The 18501-nt window shown below is 37.0% G+C and overlaps 1 protein-coding gene across 2 annotated transcripts in view; it reads left to right on the top strand.

Moving 5' to 3' along the window:
• Window positions 1-18501, top strand: part of DIPK1A (divergent protein kinase domain 1A) — a 90565-nt gene that overhangs the window by 66896 nt on the left and 5168 nt on the right. For both annotated transcript variants that reach the window (XM_033114157.1, XM_033114158.1), the window contains exon 3: window positions 15001-15108. In XM_033114157.1, coding sequence (XP_032970048.1) covers window positions 15001-15108 — 108 coding nt within the window. The remainder of the gene's footprint in view (window positions 1-15000; window positions 15109-18501) is intronic.

The raw sequence follows: 18501 nt of genomic DNA, 5'->3' as shown, positions 1-18501 counted from the left end.
TCTGTGGATCTGTTTCTATTGTTCATGTTTATCTCTTGTTTTTGGTCACGTCATTTTGTCTTTTGGCATGCCCTGTGATTTTTTACATAATGCCTGCAGAGAGAGTTTCCATTCCCTCTAGTAGGAAGATATAATGGTAACTGATTACCTTAACCCAATCAGGGGCTACGCCACGTGGACTCTGGGTTGCACCTCTAGTAAAGTTCAAACTGCTTTGACTCATCTCCATTCTAAGAACATAGCCACCCAGGAATTTTAACTGACAGCCTGGGAATCCATTGGGGTTTCTTCCTCTGGCAGGTTCATAACTCTAGTCTGTATCTTGTGAGACTACCAAAATGTCTCCTCTGCTTTTCAAAGACTTTCCAATGAGATTTTTACCCTCAGGATTTGGCAAATATCCCAACAGGGTAACTGGCTGTATGCTTGAGGCTCCCTTAGGTTCCTGTGAAAGCTCGCTGGTTTCTTATCCCCAGCGTCAGCTCTCTACCAGTATACAGTACTGGTTCTCAGACCCCTGCACATGCCCTGTATCGGCAAAATGCCTGAGGGAAATAGAGGCTATAAAAGTCAAATCACATCTCTGAGGTTTTTTTAGCTCACTTTTACTCTTGGGGTTCCGCCCTTCAGGGTCTCAGCACTAAGCATGGTGTACCAAGGCCACCACCTTGGTAGGAGCTGGACTAGATTTTTGTCTTCCTTAAGACTATATTTCAGGGCACACATCTCCAGGCAAACGCAGCCACAAAATCTAGGCTCACCTCTCAAATCTTATCCTCTCCCAGATCTTGATCAAATTTCTCACTATCTTCTTAGCTCTTTAAAGCTTTAATATGTACTTTAAACAGAGTTTTCTCCTTGCTTTTTAGTTCTAATCAAATAATTTCTATGCAATATTAGCACTACTAATCTTAGTGCTACCAGTTCTGGTAAGTTTCAAGAACATAATTCCCAAGTGCAAAGCAAGTACAATTTTTTTTTTAAGCCAGCCTTAGGAAAAAGATATATTATTTATTTATTTATTTATTTTTAAAGATTTTATTGGGGAAGGGGAACAGGACTTTTATTGGGGAACAGTGTGTACTTCCAGGCCTTTTTTTCCAAGTCAAGTTGTTGTCCTTTCGATCTTAGTTGTGGAGCGTGCCGTTCAGCTTCAAGTTGTTTTCCTTTCAGTCCTAGTTGTGGAGGGCGCAGCTCAGCTCCAGGTGCAGTTGCCATTTTCTAGTTGCAGGGGGCGCAGCCCACCATCCCTTGCGGGAGTCGAGGAATTGAACTGGCAACCTTGTGGTTGAGAGGACATGCTCCAACCAACTGAGCCATCTGGGAGCTCAGCGGGAGCTGAGCTCAAGGTGCCATGTTCAATCTTAGTTGTAGGGGGCGCTGCCCACCATCCCTTACGGGACTCAGCTCAAGGTGCCATGTTCAATCTTAGTTGTAGGGGGCGCTGCCCACCATCCCTTACGGGACTCGAGGAATTGAACTGGCAACCTTGTGGTTGAGAGCCCACTGGCCCACGTGGAATCGAACCGGCAGCCTTCGGAGTTAGGAGCATGGAGCTCTAACCTCCTGAGCCACTGGGCCGGCCCAAGGAAAAAGATATATTTTAGTCTCAGAAAACTTTTTCATCATTTTCAAGTTTTGGTAAGATAAGCATTAAATTAGCTAGAATTGTATTCTGCTTCCATTTCTTATCAATTAAAGTCCCCAGACGATTACTGTGGCTGTCCCATATAGAGCTTTGCCTCCAAGCTGAGATCATTGTTTAGGAGTTATGGATGGCAGGTGATCAACAGTGTGATAAGCAGTTTACTTGTGTTCAAAAGTCATAGTCTATCTTGGCTTCCATAGCTTTCTCCTCTGTACATCTGTCCTTTCCCCTTTCTCTCCATATGTGTGAGGGGTCATTAACTATGGTAGTAGTTATGAGCATAAGCATCGGAATCAAAGAGCTTCACGTTCGAGTTCCACCTCTGCCATTCCTTCACTATGTAAGTTTGGGCAAGTTATTTAGCCTCTGTAAATGGGGATTAATAATGCTATATGTCTCACCTAGTGGTTGTGAGGATAAAATAAGCTCATGTATTAAACGGTTAATAATACTGTATTGTATATTTGAAAGTTGCTAAGGGAGTAGATTTAAAAGTTATCACAAGAAACAAATTTGTAACTATGTATAGTGATCGACGTTGATGACTTATTGTGCTGATTATTTCACATTATAGATGGTCCCCAATTTATGATGGTTTGACTTATGATTTATTGATTGTATGATGGTGTGAAAGTAATACACATAATATTCAAAACACTTGATTATAAAAATAGGCTTTGTGTTAGGTGATTTTGCCCAACTGTAGGCTATTGTAAGTGTTCTGAGCACATTTAAGGTACGCTAGGCTAAACTATGATGTTTGGTAGGTTAAGTGTATTAAATACATTTTTGATTTATGATATTTCCAATTTATGATGGGTTTATTGGGATGTAACCCCATCATAAATCGAGAAGCACCTGTTACATACAAATATCAAATCATTATGTTGTACACCTGAAACTAATATAATGTCAATTATACTGTATGTCAATTATATCTCAATTTAAAAAAGTGAGATTTATTAGAAGGAATTGGCTTACCCAGTTGTGGGGGCTGGTTAGGCAAGTGCGAAATCCATGTGGTAGGCTGCCAAGAAGGACAGTCTGGAACTTCTGGACACGGGCTGACTCTGCTATCCATCCACAGGTGGAATTTCTTCATCAGGGAAGTCTCAGCAATTCTCTTCAGGCCCTTCAACTAATTGAATCAGGCCCACCCAGATTATCTAGGATAATCTCTCTTGAAGTCAATTGCTTGTGGACTAATCCCTTCATAGCAACACCTAGATTATTGTTTGCTTCTTTAACTGTGGATTGTAGCCTACTCAAGTTGACATATCCAAAGGCCATCACATCAGGTTAAAATTATTTAGTTTGTACTACAAATAGTTGTATTACAAAAGTTTAAAGAAAGATGGCTTCAGTGAAAGAGAGATCACAGTGGGTAGGAGAGAAAGTCTTCATAGAAGAGAACTTCTGCCAGGCCTTATAGAAGGAATTTGGAAAGGCACTGAGGAGCGTCTTTCTCCTAATTATAAGCCAGGCTTGCCTTAGTACTTTTATCCCAAAGAGCAAGATGCTGATTAACATTAGATCTGAGAATTCCCAGAATCATGCATTAGTCATTGGGTCTTTTGGCTGCCTGTAAATTAATATATTTTTCTCTTTGTCCTTTTACTGAAAAAAAAAATCTTAGAAGGTGGAACAAATCAGATATGTAGTTCATATTATGTGCTCTGTGTATTAGTCTTTTAGTAATCGTCTATTTGCTCCACATTGGAAATCACTATAGATTATTACTGTTATTTCCCTGAGATGTTTTCTCTAATCAATGGATGATTTTTTTTGAAAGATGTTATAAAGTTAACGAGATTCTTAATTTATTTAAGTTTCTGGGGAGCTAGGAGCCAAAACTGAGATTAATTTAGCACATTATAAATTGATTTGCAACTTGAATCGTTTCTTGTTTTCAGTTTTTAATAAAAGTATGAAACTTTCCACTGTCACATCCATTATTTAGAACTTGATTCTAGTGAAATGCATAATAGGCTTTTAAAACTTCGGAGAAGGGAAATGGAGTAGAGGCAGTGCACCCTGGGAAGCCAAGTTTAACTTGTGGAAGTTGTAAGGAATGAGAATTGTGTTCTGCTCTTTGTTTAAAGGCAGCTCTCTAAAACTGAGGGCAACCACTAACTAACCTTAATTAGATGTACTTGGAGGGATCCATTTTTTTTCCAGTTGTGCTTTTCTCTTTTTTCTGCCAACCTAATTATAATGTTGTATATCTCATTGTACTGTACATTTTCTCTGATCATAGAAATCACTAATTCACTAATTATTTCAGCAAGTCCTATTTGGAGCCTAATCATAAAGAAATTTTGTACAGTTTGGCTCTGTAATTTGCTGGGTTCGTTAAAAAAGAAAAAAAGTGGGAGAGTTAGAGAAATTTTCCTTCTCTACATTTTTCGGGACAGCATTGTTTAATATTGATATTTCTGGCATGCTCCTCCATGATCGAGAGTGACATTCTACCTGGGCACTAATCAAGGAATCACTCACTCTCTGTGCCATTCTGGTGAACCTCTGTGACAATTATATGAGCAGGAGCTTTAAAATGGAAGCGTTTAAAGATGAAAGAGCCTCTCAATTTTATTACAGTCTCTTTTAGGATTTAATTTCGAGAGACAATAGTTTGTTTTAAAACAACTGTCTTCGCCTACACTAAATTTAAGATATTTAGAACCATGTTTTCAGTTAGATAGCAATACATAACTAACAATTTTGTTTACTTTTTGCATTTGCTTATGATCAATAATTTGACTCCAGAGGTTCATTTTGTGCTCATCCTATATTTTTAAAATATACGGAACCAATCCAATTGGAAAACAGTGTTTTCAAAGTACGAGCTTAATGTTTTCCTCTGAAGAAAAGTATAGTCTGCCTTTATGCCAACTTGAGTTAGCTTACCTATCTTTTCTTTGTGAGTTTACAGAAAAATACTTACTGAACAAGTTTATTTCCAATCTTAATATCCATAAGCTTTATTCTAAGGGTAACCTGACTGGTTAAATGATAACAGCCTTTCTGGTGGCCTGGCTGTTATGCTGCATCTTAAATCATGTGGTGGTCACCGTGATCCTGAGAGAGGTTAGGTGTCGTTGTCATTTGCATCATTCCTGAGAAGCAATAAAGAGACTAAGGGTTAAAGCCAGTTTCAAAGAAACAAGCCAGCAGTCAAACACCGTGTTATTTTAGTTATGTGCTTGCTAGCTGTCGTGCAGGGTGGCCTGCAAGGTCTCAGCTCTCCACATAAGAACGCAGGACATGGTGAGGCCAAAAAGGAACACCCACAGAGCCATAGGTAGGGGAGTCACACCACTATTTTCTCGCTGGTGGCTGGGTTGGAGACACAGGAAACAGGAGCCACACAATTCTCAACCCTCACTGCTCCACTTGCAGGCTCAGCCACCATCTTCTTGCTAGCCCCCTTTTTCTGCTAGCCTAGCCACGGCAGTTATATTATTGCCCAATGGCTCACTGGTTACAGCTGACGGCCAGCTAGCCACAGCTGATGGCCATTTGATCGCAGTCGATGGCCATTTACTACCTGAGCCAGCACCTTTCTATGTGAGGCCGAGAGCCTGGAAACTGCTTTCTGGGGCTCTGTCCCCACACTAGCCCTGTGCTGGGACCTGGAGATACAAGATAAGACGTGTCCCTGCCCTGAAGATGCTTACAGACTAGTAGAGAATACGGAAAAATAAACAAGAAGCACATAATTGAGACTGGGAGTACTGTTGCTAGATTTAGCGAAAAACAAACAAAACAAAACAAAAAACCAGAATCTTGGCTATTGTAAATAGTGCTGCAGTGAACACGGGAGTGCGTATATCTTTTTGAGTTAGTGTTTTTATTTTCTTTGGATAAATACCCAGAAGTGGATTGCTGGCTCATATGGTCGTTCTGTTTTTAGTTTTTTGAGAAACCTCCATACTGTTTTCCATAGTGCATCTTAATCATTTTTAGTGTACAGTTAGCACTGTTAGGTATATTCACATTGTGTGCAGCCAGTCTCCATAACGTTTTTATCTTGCAAAACTGAGACTCTGTACCCATTAAACAACTTCCCATTTTCCCTCCCCAGTCCAGGACCTGGCATCCACCCTTCTACTTTCTGTTTCTATGAGTTTGATTACTCTAGAAACCTCAAAAGGGGAATCACACAGTGTTGTTTGTCTTTTTTGTGACTGGCTTATTTCACTTACATTATGTCCCGAAGTTTCATCCATATTGTAACATGTGTTAGAATTTCCTTACTTTTTAAGATTGAATAATGTTCCATTGTATGTATATACCACATTTTGTTTATCTGTTCATCCGTTGATGGACCCTTGGGTTGCTTCTACCTTTTGGTTGGAAATTATTTTAAAATAATCTCCTTTGGTCACACATGCTCCTAGATTCTATTTTGAAGATAATGGTAGCCAATGATAATGTTTAAGTGAGTATTAACTACTCCCACACAACTTTATTACTATGTTAAAATGAAAATGATTTCTGCTACACATACAGGCATTTATTTAGCACATAACACAAAACACTTCATATCATCCGTCTGTAAACTCATTCAAGTTCTAACTCTGTCCTTTTGGGTGCTCTGTTAACTTGCATGAAAGATTTACTAGGGGCAGAAGCAGTGATTCTTCAGAGGCTTGTTACCCTTATGATTAGAAATTCTGAAGCGGTGATTCTCAAAATGTGGTCTCTGAGCAGCGGTATTGGTATCAACTTCCTACAGATGCAAATTTTCAGCCCTACCTAAAACCGAAAGAGTCAGAAACTGTGAGACAGAGGTTCAGCACCGTGTGTTTTAACAAGACCTCCGGGAGATCTGAAACTCCCTAAAGCTTGAGAGTCTCTGTTTTAAAACAATTACCCTGGGTACCTCCCTAAAGATAAAGGTTATAGCTTCAAAGGTTATAGTTTTTATACCCTCTCTGTGAAAAGATAGGGAATATCTCACCGTATTTTAGCCAATTCACATATCTTAAATATCTTTAATTTCACCAATTGCCCATTTCTAACATTGCCATGCTATTTAATAAGCCACAGTTTTCACCAATAAAATCCTAATTTGCTAATTAACAAAAATCTCAGAAATGGATCAATTTTGATCAAGATATGGAGCAGGGGTTTTCTTGTTACCTTATTGGAAGTCTAGCCGAGCACCTGTACATTCCTGCATTCCTGATTAGGATATTAGAGGCATTGGACTACGAACTCACCTGCACGCACACACATGCATCACACTGTACGCGGAAGAAGTTTAAAATAAATTAGAGACATTATAACAAAAGGAAAGGGAAAAGTGGAGTGTGTGTGTGTGTGTGTGTGTGTGTGTGTGTGTGTGTGTAGGGAGAGGAAAAGAGAGTGTGATGAGCACCATTGTTAATGGCCGAGGGAAAGAAGTCAGGAGAAAGAATGAGAAATTGAAGACACAGTGAGATGCAGAGATGGTGGAGATTTTAAATAGCTGAATAGGGCATGGGAGAGGATACTGACTAGAGGCGTGGAGAATGTTCAAACATTAAGAACCCAACTCTTCTGTTTTTTCCTAAGTAATGAGAAATTGATCACATTGTCCGAATACATTTTTAGAACACGGATCTTAGCAAATTATTTAAAAACTAGGTACGCATCTGTTCATCGTTATTGCCCATTGTGGTACAGTTTCCATAGTTGATGAAATTATTCCTTCAGCTTGGATGGATTTTGTAAAAATGTAGCTCAGGAGTGCCATCTTCTGGTACAATGAGGTATGTGCAAGCAAAGGAGCGGGTATAGTAAAAATCGTAGTAATAAAATCTTAGGGCTGGAAAAACTTTTGATGTTGTCTGCTGAGTTTCCTCCTGTAAAGTCGAACGTTCTTTATAATCTCTGTCTTTTTGGTTAGAAGATCGGATTACTGACAGTGGTTATAGTTTGTGTGTATGGCCCTGCTTGAGAAACAAAACTGTGTGTGGTCAACCATCCTTTTTATACCAGCATGAAGGAAATTTGCTTTGGGTTTGTGATGGAAGCCACAAGTGGAAGAGCCTGTTGTGTGTGACTGCCTCTTTGATGCAGGGTTGGCTCGAGGCCTGTGCTCAAAACAAGAATGCGCTTCTTGTCTTGTCGCTGAATGCCAGGCTTGTCTTCACTGCTTACCAGTGTACTGATAAGATATTGGTTTGCTCTTGTTTGTTTGTTTGTTTTTAATTTTATGGAAAAGTATTAATTTTATCCTCAGTGAAGTTTTAAAATCAAAATTACTATGTTCTTTGTGGTGGATGTTTAATAAACATTTGCCAGACACTTAAATACCAAACTCTGTGCTATGTGCTAGAGGGGAAGGGGACGTTCAAAGGTGAATATGGCAGTGTCTCTGCCTTCAAATCATGTGACTTTCTACCAGGGAAGATAACATGAACATAAATGATGTTAGATTTGGGAATTTAAGGAAAGAAGGAAGGGAGAATATAGGCTCAGGAAGGAAATACACAGTCTCAAGATTGTTCATGGGAAGATGGGTACTGTGCAAAGGGTCACTGTGGGGACGGAGTCCCAGAGAGCAGTTTCCAGGCTCTCAGCCTCACGTGGAAAGGTGCTGGCTTGGGTGGTAAATGGCCATCTGCTGTGGCTGGGTGGCCATCAGCTGTTACCGGTTAGCCATTAGCCACTAATATAACTGCCGTGGCTATGCTGGCAAGGTGGCTGGTTGGTTGGCAGAGTAGCGGACGGCAGATTGCGGCTCCTGTTTCCTGTATCTGCAACCCAGCCGCCAGCGATAATATAGTGGTATGAGCCTCCATCCATGGCTCCGTTGTTGTTCCTTTTTAGCCTCACCATACCCTGAGTTCTTGTGTGGGGAGCAGGAGCTGAGTCCCTGCATTATAGTCACGTTTAAATCTTGACCTGGGGCAGAGTTATGGATAACCTGTTCCCAAGATTCAGAAGCAAAGATCAGGACAGTTGGAGGGGATAGCTCTATGAGTTCTGTCCCAGAAGTTGTTCATAATAAAATGCCCTATTTCTGGATAAAAACCCAGAGTGCTCTTGATTCATTCATCCATTCAGCAAGTGTTTTTTATAAGCAGTTGATCATGTGGCCTAAGAAAACGAAAGATGAACCCCTGGCCCTACTTTGAATTTCTTGTGCCGAGGGAGGGAGGGTGACCAGAGCCCCTTAGTTGGAGCACTGGGGATGGCACATGACCCAGCCGTTTTTAAACCTGCTCTGCATGTTCCTTTCCAAGATAAGCAATTCTGATTCTTTTACCTCGATGGTTAAGAGCACAGGCAGGCCCTGGAGTCAGACTATTAGGGTTAGTCAGATTTCAGTTCCACTAACCTGCTCTGTCTTCGCCTCTTCTTAACCTCTTTTGCTTCAGTTTCTTTATGACTAAAATGGAGATAATGGTAATAACCTCTTTCCTAGGGAAGTTGTGAAGATTAAAAAGATATACGTACATGAAAAGCTCTTAGAACAATGTTAACATATAGAAAACAATATGACAAACACCTGTGTACCTACCATGTCTGTGACAAATCTTAACTTTTTGCCATATTTGCTTCATGTTTAAAATGAAAAAAAAGTTACAGTACGGTTGAAGGTCTCTTTATCTTTCTCGATAATTTCCTTTCTCCTCCCCAGAGGTAACCACCATTTTCAGTTTGGTGTGAGTCCTTGCCACCATGTTTTCATACTTTCACTATGTGGGTATGGGTCCATAATATATAGTGTTGCATAATATATAGTATATAGCATGTTCCTAAACTTTAATAAATGGTACTAAACTGCATGTAAATGGTACTAAACTTTTTCCATTTGACGTTATGTTTTCAACATTTTCCCATGTTGATACATACAAGCCAAGTTCTTTCATTTTAATTACTGTATAGTATTTCATTGTATGAATATACCACAATTTATACAGCCATTCTCTTGATGGACATTTATGTTGTTACCCATTTTCCACTCTTAGAAACATCCTGGATGGTACTCTGAGGTACTCCTAGACTGTACCTTCACCTGATATTTTTCGTTACTGATTTTTCATTACTGATTCAATTTTTAAAAAACGTTTATTAGTCTTACTCAGATTTTCTGTTGCTTCTTTTAGCATTTTTTATTATTTACATTTTTCTAGAAATAATGTTCATTTCAAATGTATTGCCATAGATTTGTTTATATTATTCACTATCACTACCCTTTTCTTTTCTAATCTTTATTTCTGCCTCCTCCTCTTTTTTCTCATGATCAGTCTTGCTAAAGGTTTATCTCTTTTGTTCAAGTTTTCAAAGTACTAGCTTTTGGTATTGTTGATCTTTTTTGCATTAATTTCTGCATTTTTTTAACCTCTTTTGAGGGTTTATTCTGTTATTGTTATCATAACAATGGGTTTTTCAAAAGCCTTTTTAGTTGAGTGCTTACTCTTTATATTGTCTTGTTTTCTCATCATTGCATTTAAAGCTGAAAATTTTCCCTCTGAGAACTGCTTTAGCTGCATACCACACGTTTTGATGTGCATACCTTTGTTGTACCGTTCTAGATTTTCTGCATTTCCAATCTGATTTCTCCTTTAACCACAAATTAGTTAGGAATGTGCTTTTTAGTTTCCAAACATGCCTGTGTTTATTTTTACTTTATTTTTATTGTTGATTTCTTATTCCTTTTTGGTCAAAGGATGTGGTCTCTACAATCTTAATTCCTTAGAAACCCTAAACTATACCTGCAGGAGGTTTTACTCCCACTCCTGAGTAAGGCCTCATAACTGCCACCACCTTGCCTCAGTGAGGAAACATGCCAACGAAATTGATGGCCATCTGTTACCAAGCAGGGATACCAAACAGGTAGTTCTGTATTTCCTAAAAATCTCCAGAAATTGACCTGGGGAAGAAAGTATTGACCATCTCCCTGTGTGGTTGCACTTTCCCCACCAAAAAACGAGTCTGAAAACTATTGTTCTGCTCCTCTTCTGAAGGTAAAACCTGATATTTTTGGTTGCGGCCAGGTCTGAAGGAGAAAGCTGGCACGGCTGAGGGCTCACGCGGGAACTTCTCAGTTAGCTGAAGGCAATTGCTCCAAGGTGTTGGCACTGACCTTTACACATGGGCAGGACTCTTGATCTCTATCAGCGCCATCCTGATTCTCACAGCAAACTGTAGGAAGTTTTCGGAGGGGTCCCAGTGGGCACCTCTGAGGAGCCTGTGTTGCCATCTCCAAGTATTGAGTACCTACCAGAATCCACCGTGTTTTGGCTGTGTCCTTGGGATCATGGAAAAATTTAAGCCCCCAAAATGAAGGCTTCGAGAAATTATTTTGACTTCGTATCCCACAAAAGAGGAAGCCCAGCATTGGCCCTCTGATAGTTTGTAAGATCCCAAGAGCCAGAGCTGGGCAAGATTGATCTGTGAACAGCATGATGTCATCGGACTGAGGGAACCAGATGGAGAATTCTAGGAAAAAGCAAACAAAAGGTAATTGCAGAAACCAGAAAAGATCAAGAAGATCTAAAGCAGACATTGGAAGATGAAGATCAGAGGAATTCTCTCAGCTACAGGAACATAGCCTTTTGTTTTTATTTTATATTGATTAATTCATTCTTTCTGCTTTCTTTAGATTTTTTCTAATTTCTTGAATTTTTAATTCATCTGTTTTGTTCTTTGCCATTTGTTAATGTAACTTAGACTTTACATTCTTCTCTAAACAGTTCTTCAATTTTATTTTTATGTTTATCTTTAGTTTCTGATACATTTTTAAAAAATATATCATTGATATTTCCTAGATACTTAAAATTTTAACTTTCACTTTCTCTTTGACTCAAGAATTAAAAGACTATTTAAAATATTCCAGATAGAGCTCTGTTAATTTCAAGTGTTATTATACTGTGATTGGAAAACATTGTTTCTGCCAATTTTACTAAGTGGAATGTATTGAGTTTTGGGTATAACTTTGTAAAGTTTCCACGGGCATTTGGAAAGTTTATTCTCTGTTCTCAGAGCAATTAGACCTACCTTATTAGTCAGGTTATTTAGCTCTTTTATATCCTTTTTCTAGAAAATTCTTTATCTGCCATGAACTAAGAAAAGTGAATTAGGGTCTTCTACTTCTAATGCCTTTGTGTTTATTTCTTTTTCTATTTCTTATAGATTTCACTTAATAAATTTTAATGCTACTTTATTTGCTTTATAGAAATTCATGACTTCTTTGTGGATTGTATGTTTTATAATTATAGAGAGCCTTTTATTTATTTTTTGGCCTTATTTAATGCTTCCACCCTTAACCCCGACCCCCTGAATTCACCTTCATCTGGTATAAGACTGTGACTTATTTTTTTTTTCCCTTGCATTTGGCTGATATATGTGTACCATCTTTTATTTTCAACTTCTTTGACACTATCTGTTTTCTGAGGATATTTTTTCTTTCAATAGGTGAACTTATCCCATTGACATTTATAGATATGACTGAGTTCTGTATCACATTTTGTGACCTATTTTCTGTTTTTAAGGGTTCATATTATTTCATTCTCTAGAGGGTATATATTTCTTTAATTCGTTTTATGCATTTTCCTTCTGATAACTTAGGAAGGTTTGTATTCAAATGTTTTTAGCTCCTCTAGTGGTTAGCTTTATACTATAACTTTTAAAAGTGTACTTTATTCCCTATTTCTTTAGACCATATCTTTTTATTCCCCACTACAAGCAATGATAAAATTATTATACTTCCATTCATCCCATCTCCTTTACTCCACCTATTTTAATCATTATTACTATTAGTTCTTCTAGTAATCATCTCTATACTTTTGAATATACTGTTTCTCTATTATTTGATACATTAGATGTAAATATTTTCTGTTGACTTTGGATATTAAAAATAATGATATCAACATCTTTTTGCCACCAACCATCTTCTTACATTTCCTCTTCTTGGTTTTTGTTAATTTTATTACTTTTACTGGTATAATTTGTAATATTAACATTCTGAACAATATAGAATAGTGCTCAAGAGAATTAGCTCTGGAACCAGACTGCCTAGGTTGGAATCTTGGCGTTATCATTTTGTAGCTGTGTGACCTTGAGCAAGTTACTTAACAAATATTTCCATTTCTGTATTTTTACAATGAATACAATAGGATCTATGAGTATAGCAGGGTTGTTGTCATAATAATAAATGTATAGCACTAGGACAGTGCCTGATACATAGCCAGCGTCTAGGAAGTATCAGATATTTGTATTAACAATTATTATGAAATAGATTCCCCAGGGTTGTTTTCATCCCAGTCCTACATTTCAACTGGCTACCATGTTTAGTTTCTACCTTCATCTCTTGGTTGCCTGAAATTTCATTCTCTAAGAATGCTAATGGGTGTTATATTTTCTGATCCTTTTATGTTCAAAAATATTTGATGCCTATTTACTTGAATGAAAGTTTGGCTATGTAAAATAATAATTGCAATTATTGAGCACTTATTAGATCACAGCTTATCTATACTCATTATACCTCATAATAATGTTATAAGTCAAGTGCTATTCACATCCCTTTTTACAAATGACAAAATTGGGAGACAAGCAAGTTACATTTCCTTTATTAAAGACTTTGCTGGCGTCACACCACTGTTATCTACCATTGAATATGGCTATGGCAAAATCTGAGTCAAATCTGATTTAATTCCCCTTAAAGGTGTCTTTTTGCCTGATTCTCAAAGAATTATTTATTTTTGGAAGTCCAGTAAAATTCAATGGGATATGTCACAGAGATCATTCTATGTTCGTTTTCTTAAGACACTGTGTGTCCTTTCAGTCTGTAGATTAAAGTGTTCTTTCACTTATGTGAAGTTTCCTTGAATTCTACTTTGAATATGTTTTTTTTCTTTTCCACTTTTTCCATTCCCTATCATATGGACATGCTGAATATCATTTGTCTTTTATAGCTGTAATTTTATCTCAAATTTCTTTTTATTTTTTCAATTTCCGTTTCACTTTGCTCACTTTTCTCAACTTGGTCCTCATAAGTTTTACTGTGTTATCTTTGCCTGCCCCCATGTGTCCCCCCCGTATTTATAATGGGGGTTTAATTTCTAGGACTTTTCCTTTTCTTCCTTTCTGAGTTCTGCTAGCTTATTTTACATTTTATTCTGTTGTCTTGTCATCATTTCCTCTGCTTTGAGGTCTTATTTTAAACTGTTTAATTAAGTCCTTTGAATTCATAGCAATATGTTTGGTCTGCCTCGTGGCAACAGTTTTCTGGAAAATTTATTTATCTGACATTTGCTTTTTCTATTCCTTTCCTCCTTTTTCTTATAGATTTGTTGTATGGATCTCTTGGTTGTTTTCTTTTGATTATTACTCATTACTGAGTATTCCTAGGAAACAATTTAGTCAATGACCTGAGCTTGTAGTGAAGCTGTTGTGCCCAGAGTGAACATGTTGTCTATGTGTTGTATGTGCGAAAGAGAAAAAAGGTGAGACGGAGGGATACTCACACTGGTTTAGCCTGTACGTGTATATCTCCCTAGCAACTACAGAGATGCTCACAATATAGTCTCTGCCAACCCCTATTTCATTAACAAGACTGCCTCCAACACAGATAACATTTTTAAGGATTTTATCACTCAGTACTGCCCTGCTACTTCATAATGCTAAACAGAGTCCTTGAAAGTTCCCACAGCTTGTGCCCCTTAAACCTGCATTGCAAACTAGGGTGATGACTCTTCTCTCAGGTGTACCACCTTTTCCATGTTCTGCCAACTTTGAAAATTGAGGTCATAGCAGATATTTAATCTCAGCATAATACTTCTGGGCTCTGGTGTAATTTTCACTGAATTTGGCAGGCCATACTCATTTATTGTGACTTAGGGTTACATTGGTACTTTATCAAGGATAGAGTTTGTGTTTCTTTCTTTTTTTTTTTTTTTTGAGTTTATGTTTCTTTTTTAAATTTTTTTCTTGTTTTTGAGTGATCTCAAGGAGGACAGAGGTAACTTTATTTTGCTATTTAAAAACATTTTTGGTAATTTAAACTTTATTTTTAAATTTATTTTAAAACCAGAGCCATTTTAAAAAATAGAGTGTCCCTATTCTTGGAGAGAGTAGGTACCATACCACCTCAGACCATGATAAGTGGGAAAAATAATCTCAAAATTTTATGTACACCCTAGTTTCAAGAAGACATCTCATTGTCATATAGCTAGCAAGGAACAGAGCTTAGATTCAAAGCCAAGTCTGTTCAAATCCAAACCCTGAGGTGTTGTTGTTTTTTTTTCATGGAGCCTTCTCTTGAAGAATGCAAATGTCTCTTTATAGTGTCTTTATTATATTTCTTCTTTTGAACATTTTTCTGTTAACTACTTTTTTTATTTCATGGTTTTTAGTGCGACAAGTACAAGACTGGAGTGATTGATGGGCCTGCATGTAACAGCCTTTGTGTAACAGAAACTCTTTACTTCGGAAAATGCTTATCTACCAAGCCGAACAATCAGGTATGGACATTATGAATAAACATTCCATATTGATGGTATGCTCTAATTTTACCTTAAACTAAAGCATGATTAAAAGAATTCTTGAACCACAGCTTTAAGACATTTTATATATTTTAATTTTATATGCTTTGATTCACTCATCCTACAGATATTTATTAATCCCCTATTCCCAGTATATTCCAGACACTGTTTTAGTTACTAGGAATACAGTGGTGATTAAGATAGATAAAATTACTTCCTTTATAGATCTTACATTATCCCAAAGGGGCGGGGAATATAAACAGTTGATAAATGAATAAATAAGCAAGATAATTACAGGATGTGGTGTGTTTTATATAGGATATAAACAGAGCAAATTGATGAAGAATGCAGGGGATAGGGATGATAGAGATGTGCTTTAGAGGTGATCGGGGAAGACCTTTCTAAGATAATGTTTGAGCTAATATCTGAATGAAGAATTAAACTACAGGCATGGGCAAAGGACAGGATGAGCTCACTCACGAAAGAAGAACTGTAAATAGTTGATAAACAATGAAAAAAATGTTCTATCTCACTTATCAAAGAAATATAAATTAAAACAATAGAGGACTATTGGGCTAGAAGAAAATATTGGGCTAGAAGAAAAGGATAATCAAAACTGATTATCCTTTGGGGCGGCCGGATGGCTCAGTTGGTTAGAGCATGAGCTCTGAACAACAGGGTTGCCGGTTCAAGTCCCACATGGGCCAGTGAGCTGTGCCCTCCACAACTAGATTGAAGACAACGAGCTGCTGCTGAGCTTCCAGAGGGGCGGCCGGATGGCTCAGTTGGTTAGAGTGCGAGCTCTTAAAAGCAAGGTTGCCAGTTCAATTCCCACATGGGATGGTGGGCTGCGCCCCCTGCAACTAAGATTGAAAATGGCGACTGGACTTGGAGCTGAGCTGTGCCCTCCACAACTAGATTGAAGGACAATGAGTTGGAGCTGATGGGCCCTGGAGAAACACACTGTTCCCCAATATTCCCCAATAAAATTTATTTAAAAAAAAAATCAAGTTTATAAAAAAACAAAAAGACTGATTATCCTTGGACAATGGAATATTGCATGTTTTTTAAGTTCATCTTTTTTCTTTATATTATTTCTAAATTTCTCTATAAATATGCATTACTTTTACAATTATAGAAATTTAAAATACATTTTAAGTTGATGATACTAACCATATTTAAGAGGATTTCTGAAACGAAGTCCAACATTTGAATATCTACTACATGCTGTGTACTATTTAAGGTATTGGGAGAGACTATGGGGAACAAGACAGATAAAGCATCTCGTGAAAAAAATCAATGAAACCAAAAGTTGGTTCTTTAAAAATATCAACAAAATTGACCGTCCTTTAGATATTTGGACGAGAGAGAGAAAGAAAGAAAGAGAGAGAGAACTCAAATTACTAAAATTGGGAATGAAGTGGTGACAACACTATCAATTCTACAGAAATAAAAAAGGATTATATAAAAGTATGATGAACAATTGTACACCAACAAATTGGATAATCTAGACGAAATGGGCAAATTCCTATAAACACAAAACCTACCAAGAAATAGAAAATCTGAATAGATTTATATATGTATAAGTAGTAAGGTGAGTGAATCAGTAATCAAAAGTCTCCCAAAAAGAAAAGCCCTGGTCCTGTTGGCTTCACTGGTGAGTTCTATCAAACATTTAAAGAACTAACACCAATCCATTTTAACCTTTTCCAAAGTACTGAAGATGAAAGAATGCTTCTTAACTCATTCTATGAGGCCCACATTACCCTGATACCAAAGCCACATAAAGACACTACAAGAAAAGAAAACTAAAAGATCAATATACCTTGTCAACACTGGTGCAAAAATTCTCAACAAAATACTAGCAAATCTAATTCAACAGTGTACTAAAAGGATCATATACCATGACCACTTAGGATTTATTCCTGTAATGCAAGGATGGTTTAACATACAAAAATCAATCAATGTAATATACCAGATTAACAGAATGAAGGGTAAATCTCAAGTGATTTAGAACAAGTATTTAACAAAATTTAGTACCCTTTCATGATAAAAATACTCAACAAATTAGGAACACTCAACAAAACTATTAGGTTGATGCAAAAGTAATTGTGGTTTAAAAAGTTAAAAGTAATTGCAAAAACCACAATTACTTTTGTACCAACCTAATACCTCAACATAGTAAAACCTATATATGTGAAAAACCCACAGCTAATATCCTACTCAGCGGTGAAAGATGGAAAGCTTTTCCTCTAAGATCAGGAACAAGGTAAGGATGCCCACTTTCACCACTTCTATTCAACATAGTACTGGCAGTTCTAGATAGATTGATTAGACAAGAAAAAGAAATAAAATACATTTAAACTGGAAAAGTATTAGTAAAATTATCTCTATTGACAGACAATATGATCTAATGTAGAGAAACCGAAAGATTCCATCCAAAACTAATTGTTAGAATTAATAAGCCAATTCAGCAAAGTAGCAGGAAACAAAGTCAACACACAAAAATCAGTTGCATGTCTATACACTAACAATAAACAATCCAAAAAGTAAATTAAGAAAACCATTCCATTTACGATAGCATCAAAAAGAATACTTAGGAATTAACCAGGTAGGTGAAAGACTTGTACAATAAAACTTCAAATCATTCCTGCAAGAAATTAAAGACATAAACAAGTCGAACACATCCCATGTTCATCGGTTGGAATACTTAATATTATTAAGATGTTAATATTACCCAAAGTGATCTACAGATTCAGTGCAATCCCTATCAAAATCCCAATGACAATTTTTCCAGAAATAGAAAAACCCATCCTAAAATTAATACAGAATCTCAAGGGACCCTGAGTAACTAAAACAATGTTGAAAAAAGAACTACAAAACTGGAGGGCTCACACTTTTAAAACAGTGTGGTATCAGAATAAAGACAGACATAGTATAAACAAATGGAATAGAATAAAGAGCATAGAAATAAGCTTTCACATATATGGTCAAATGATTTAACAAGGGTGCTCAGACCATTTAATAGGGAAAGGATTGTCTTTTCAACAAATGGTGCTGGGAAAACTGGGCATCACATCCAAAAGAATGAAGTTGGACCCTTATCTAACATCATATGCAAAATTTAGGTCAAAATGGATCAAAGATCTAAATGTAGAAAACTATAAAACTCTTAAAACTATAAAACTCTTAGATGAAAACATAAGGCAAAAGTTTCATTCATGACTTTGGATTTGGTTTCTTTAATATGGCACCAAAGATGTAGGCAACAAAAAAAAAAAAATAAAGAAATTGGGACTTCATGAAAATTAAAAATATTTGTGCATCAAAAGGCGGTATTAGTAAAATAAAAAGGGAACCCACTCCCTGTGG

The sequence above is a fragment of the Rhinolophus ferrumequinum genome, chromosome 9 (genome assembly GCF_004115265.2).
Source record: "Rhinolophus ferrumequinum isolate MPI-CBG mRhiFer1 chromosome 9, mRhiFer1_v1.p, whole genome shotgun sequence".
NCBI classification, from domain to species: Eukaryota; Metazoa; Chordata; class Mammalia; order Chiroptera; family Rhinolophidae; genus Rhinolophus; species Rhinolophus ferrumequinum.
Note: the sequence above shows the minus strand (reverse complement) of the source record. Positions and strands in the feature narration are given on the sequence as shown.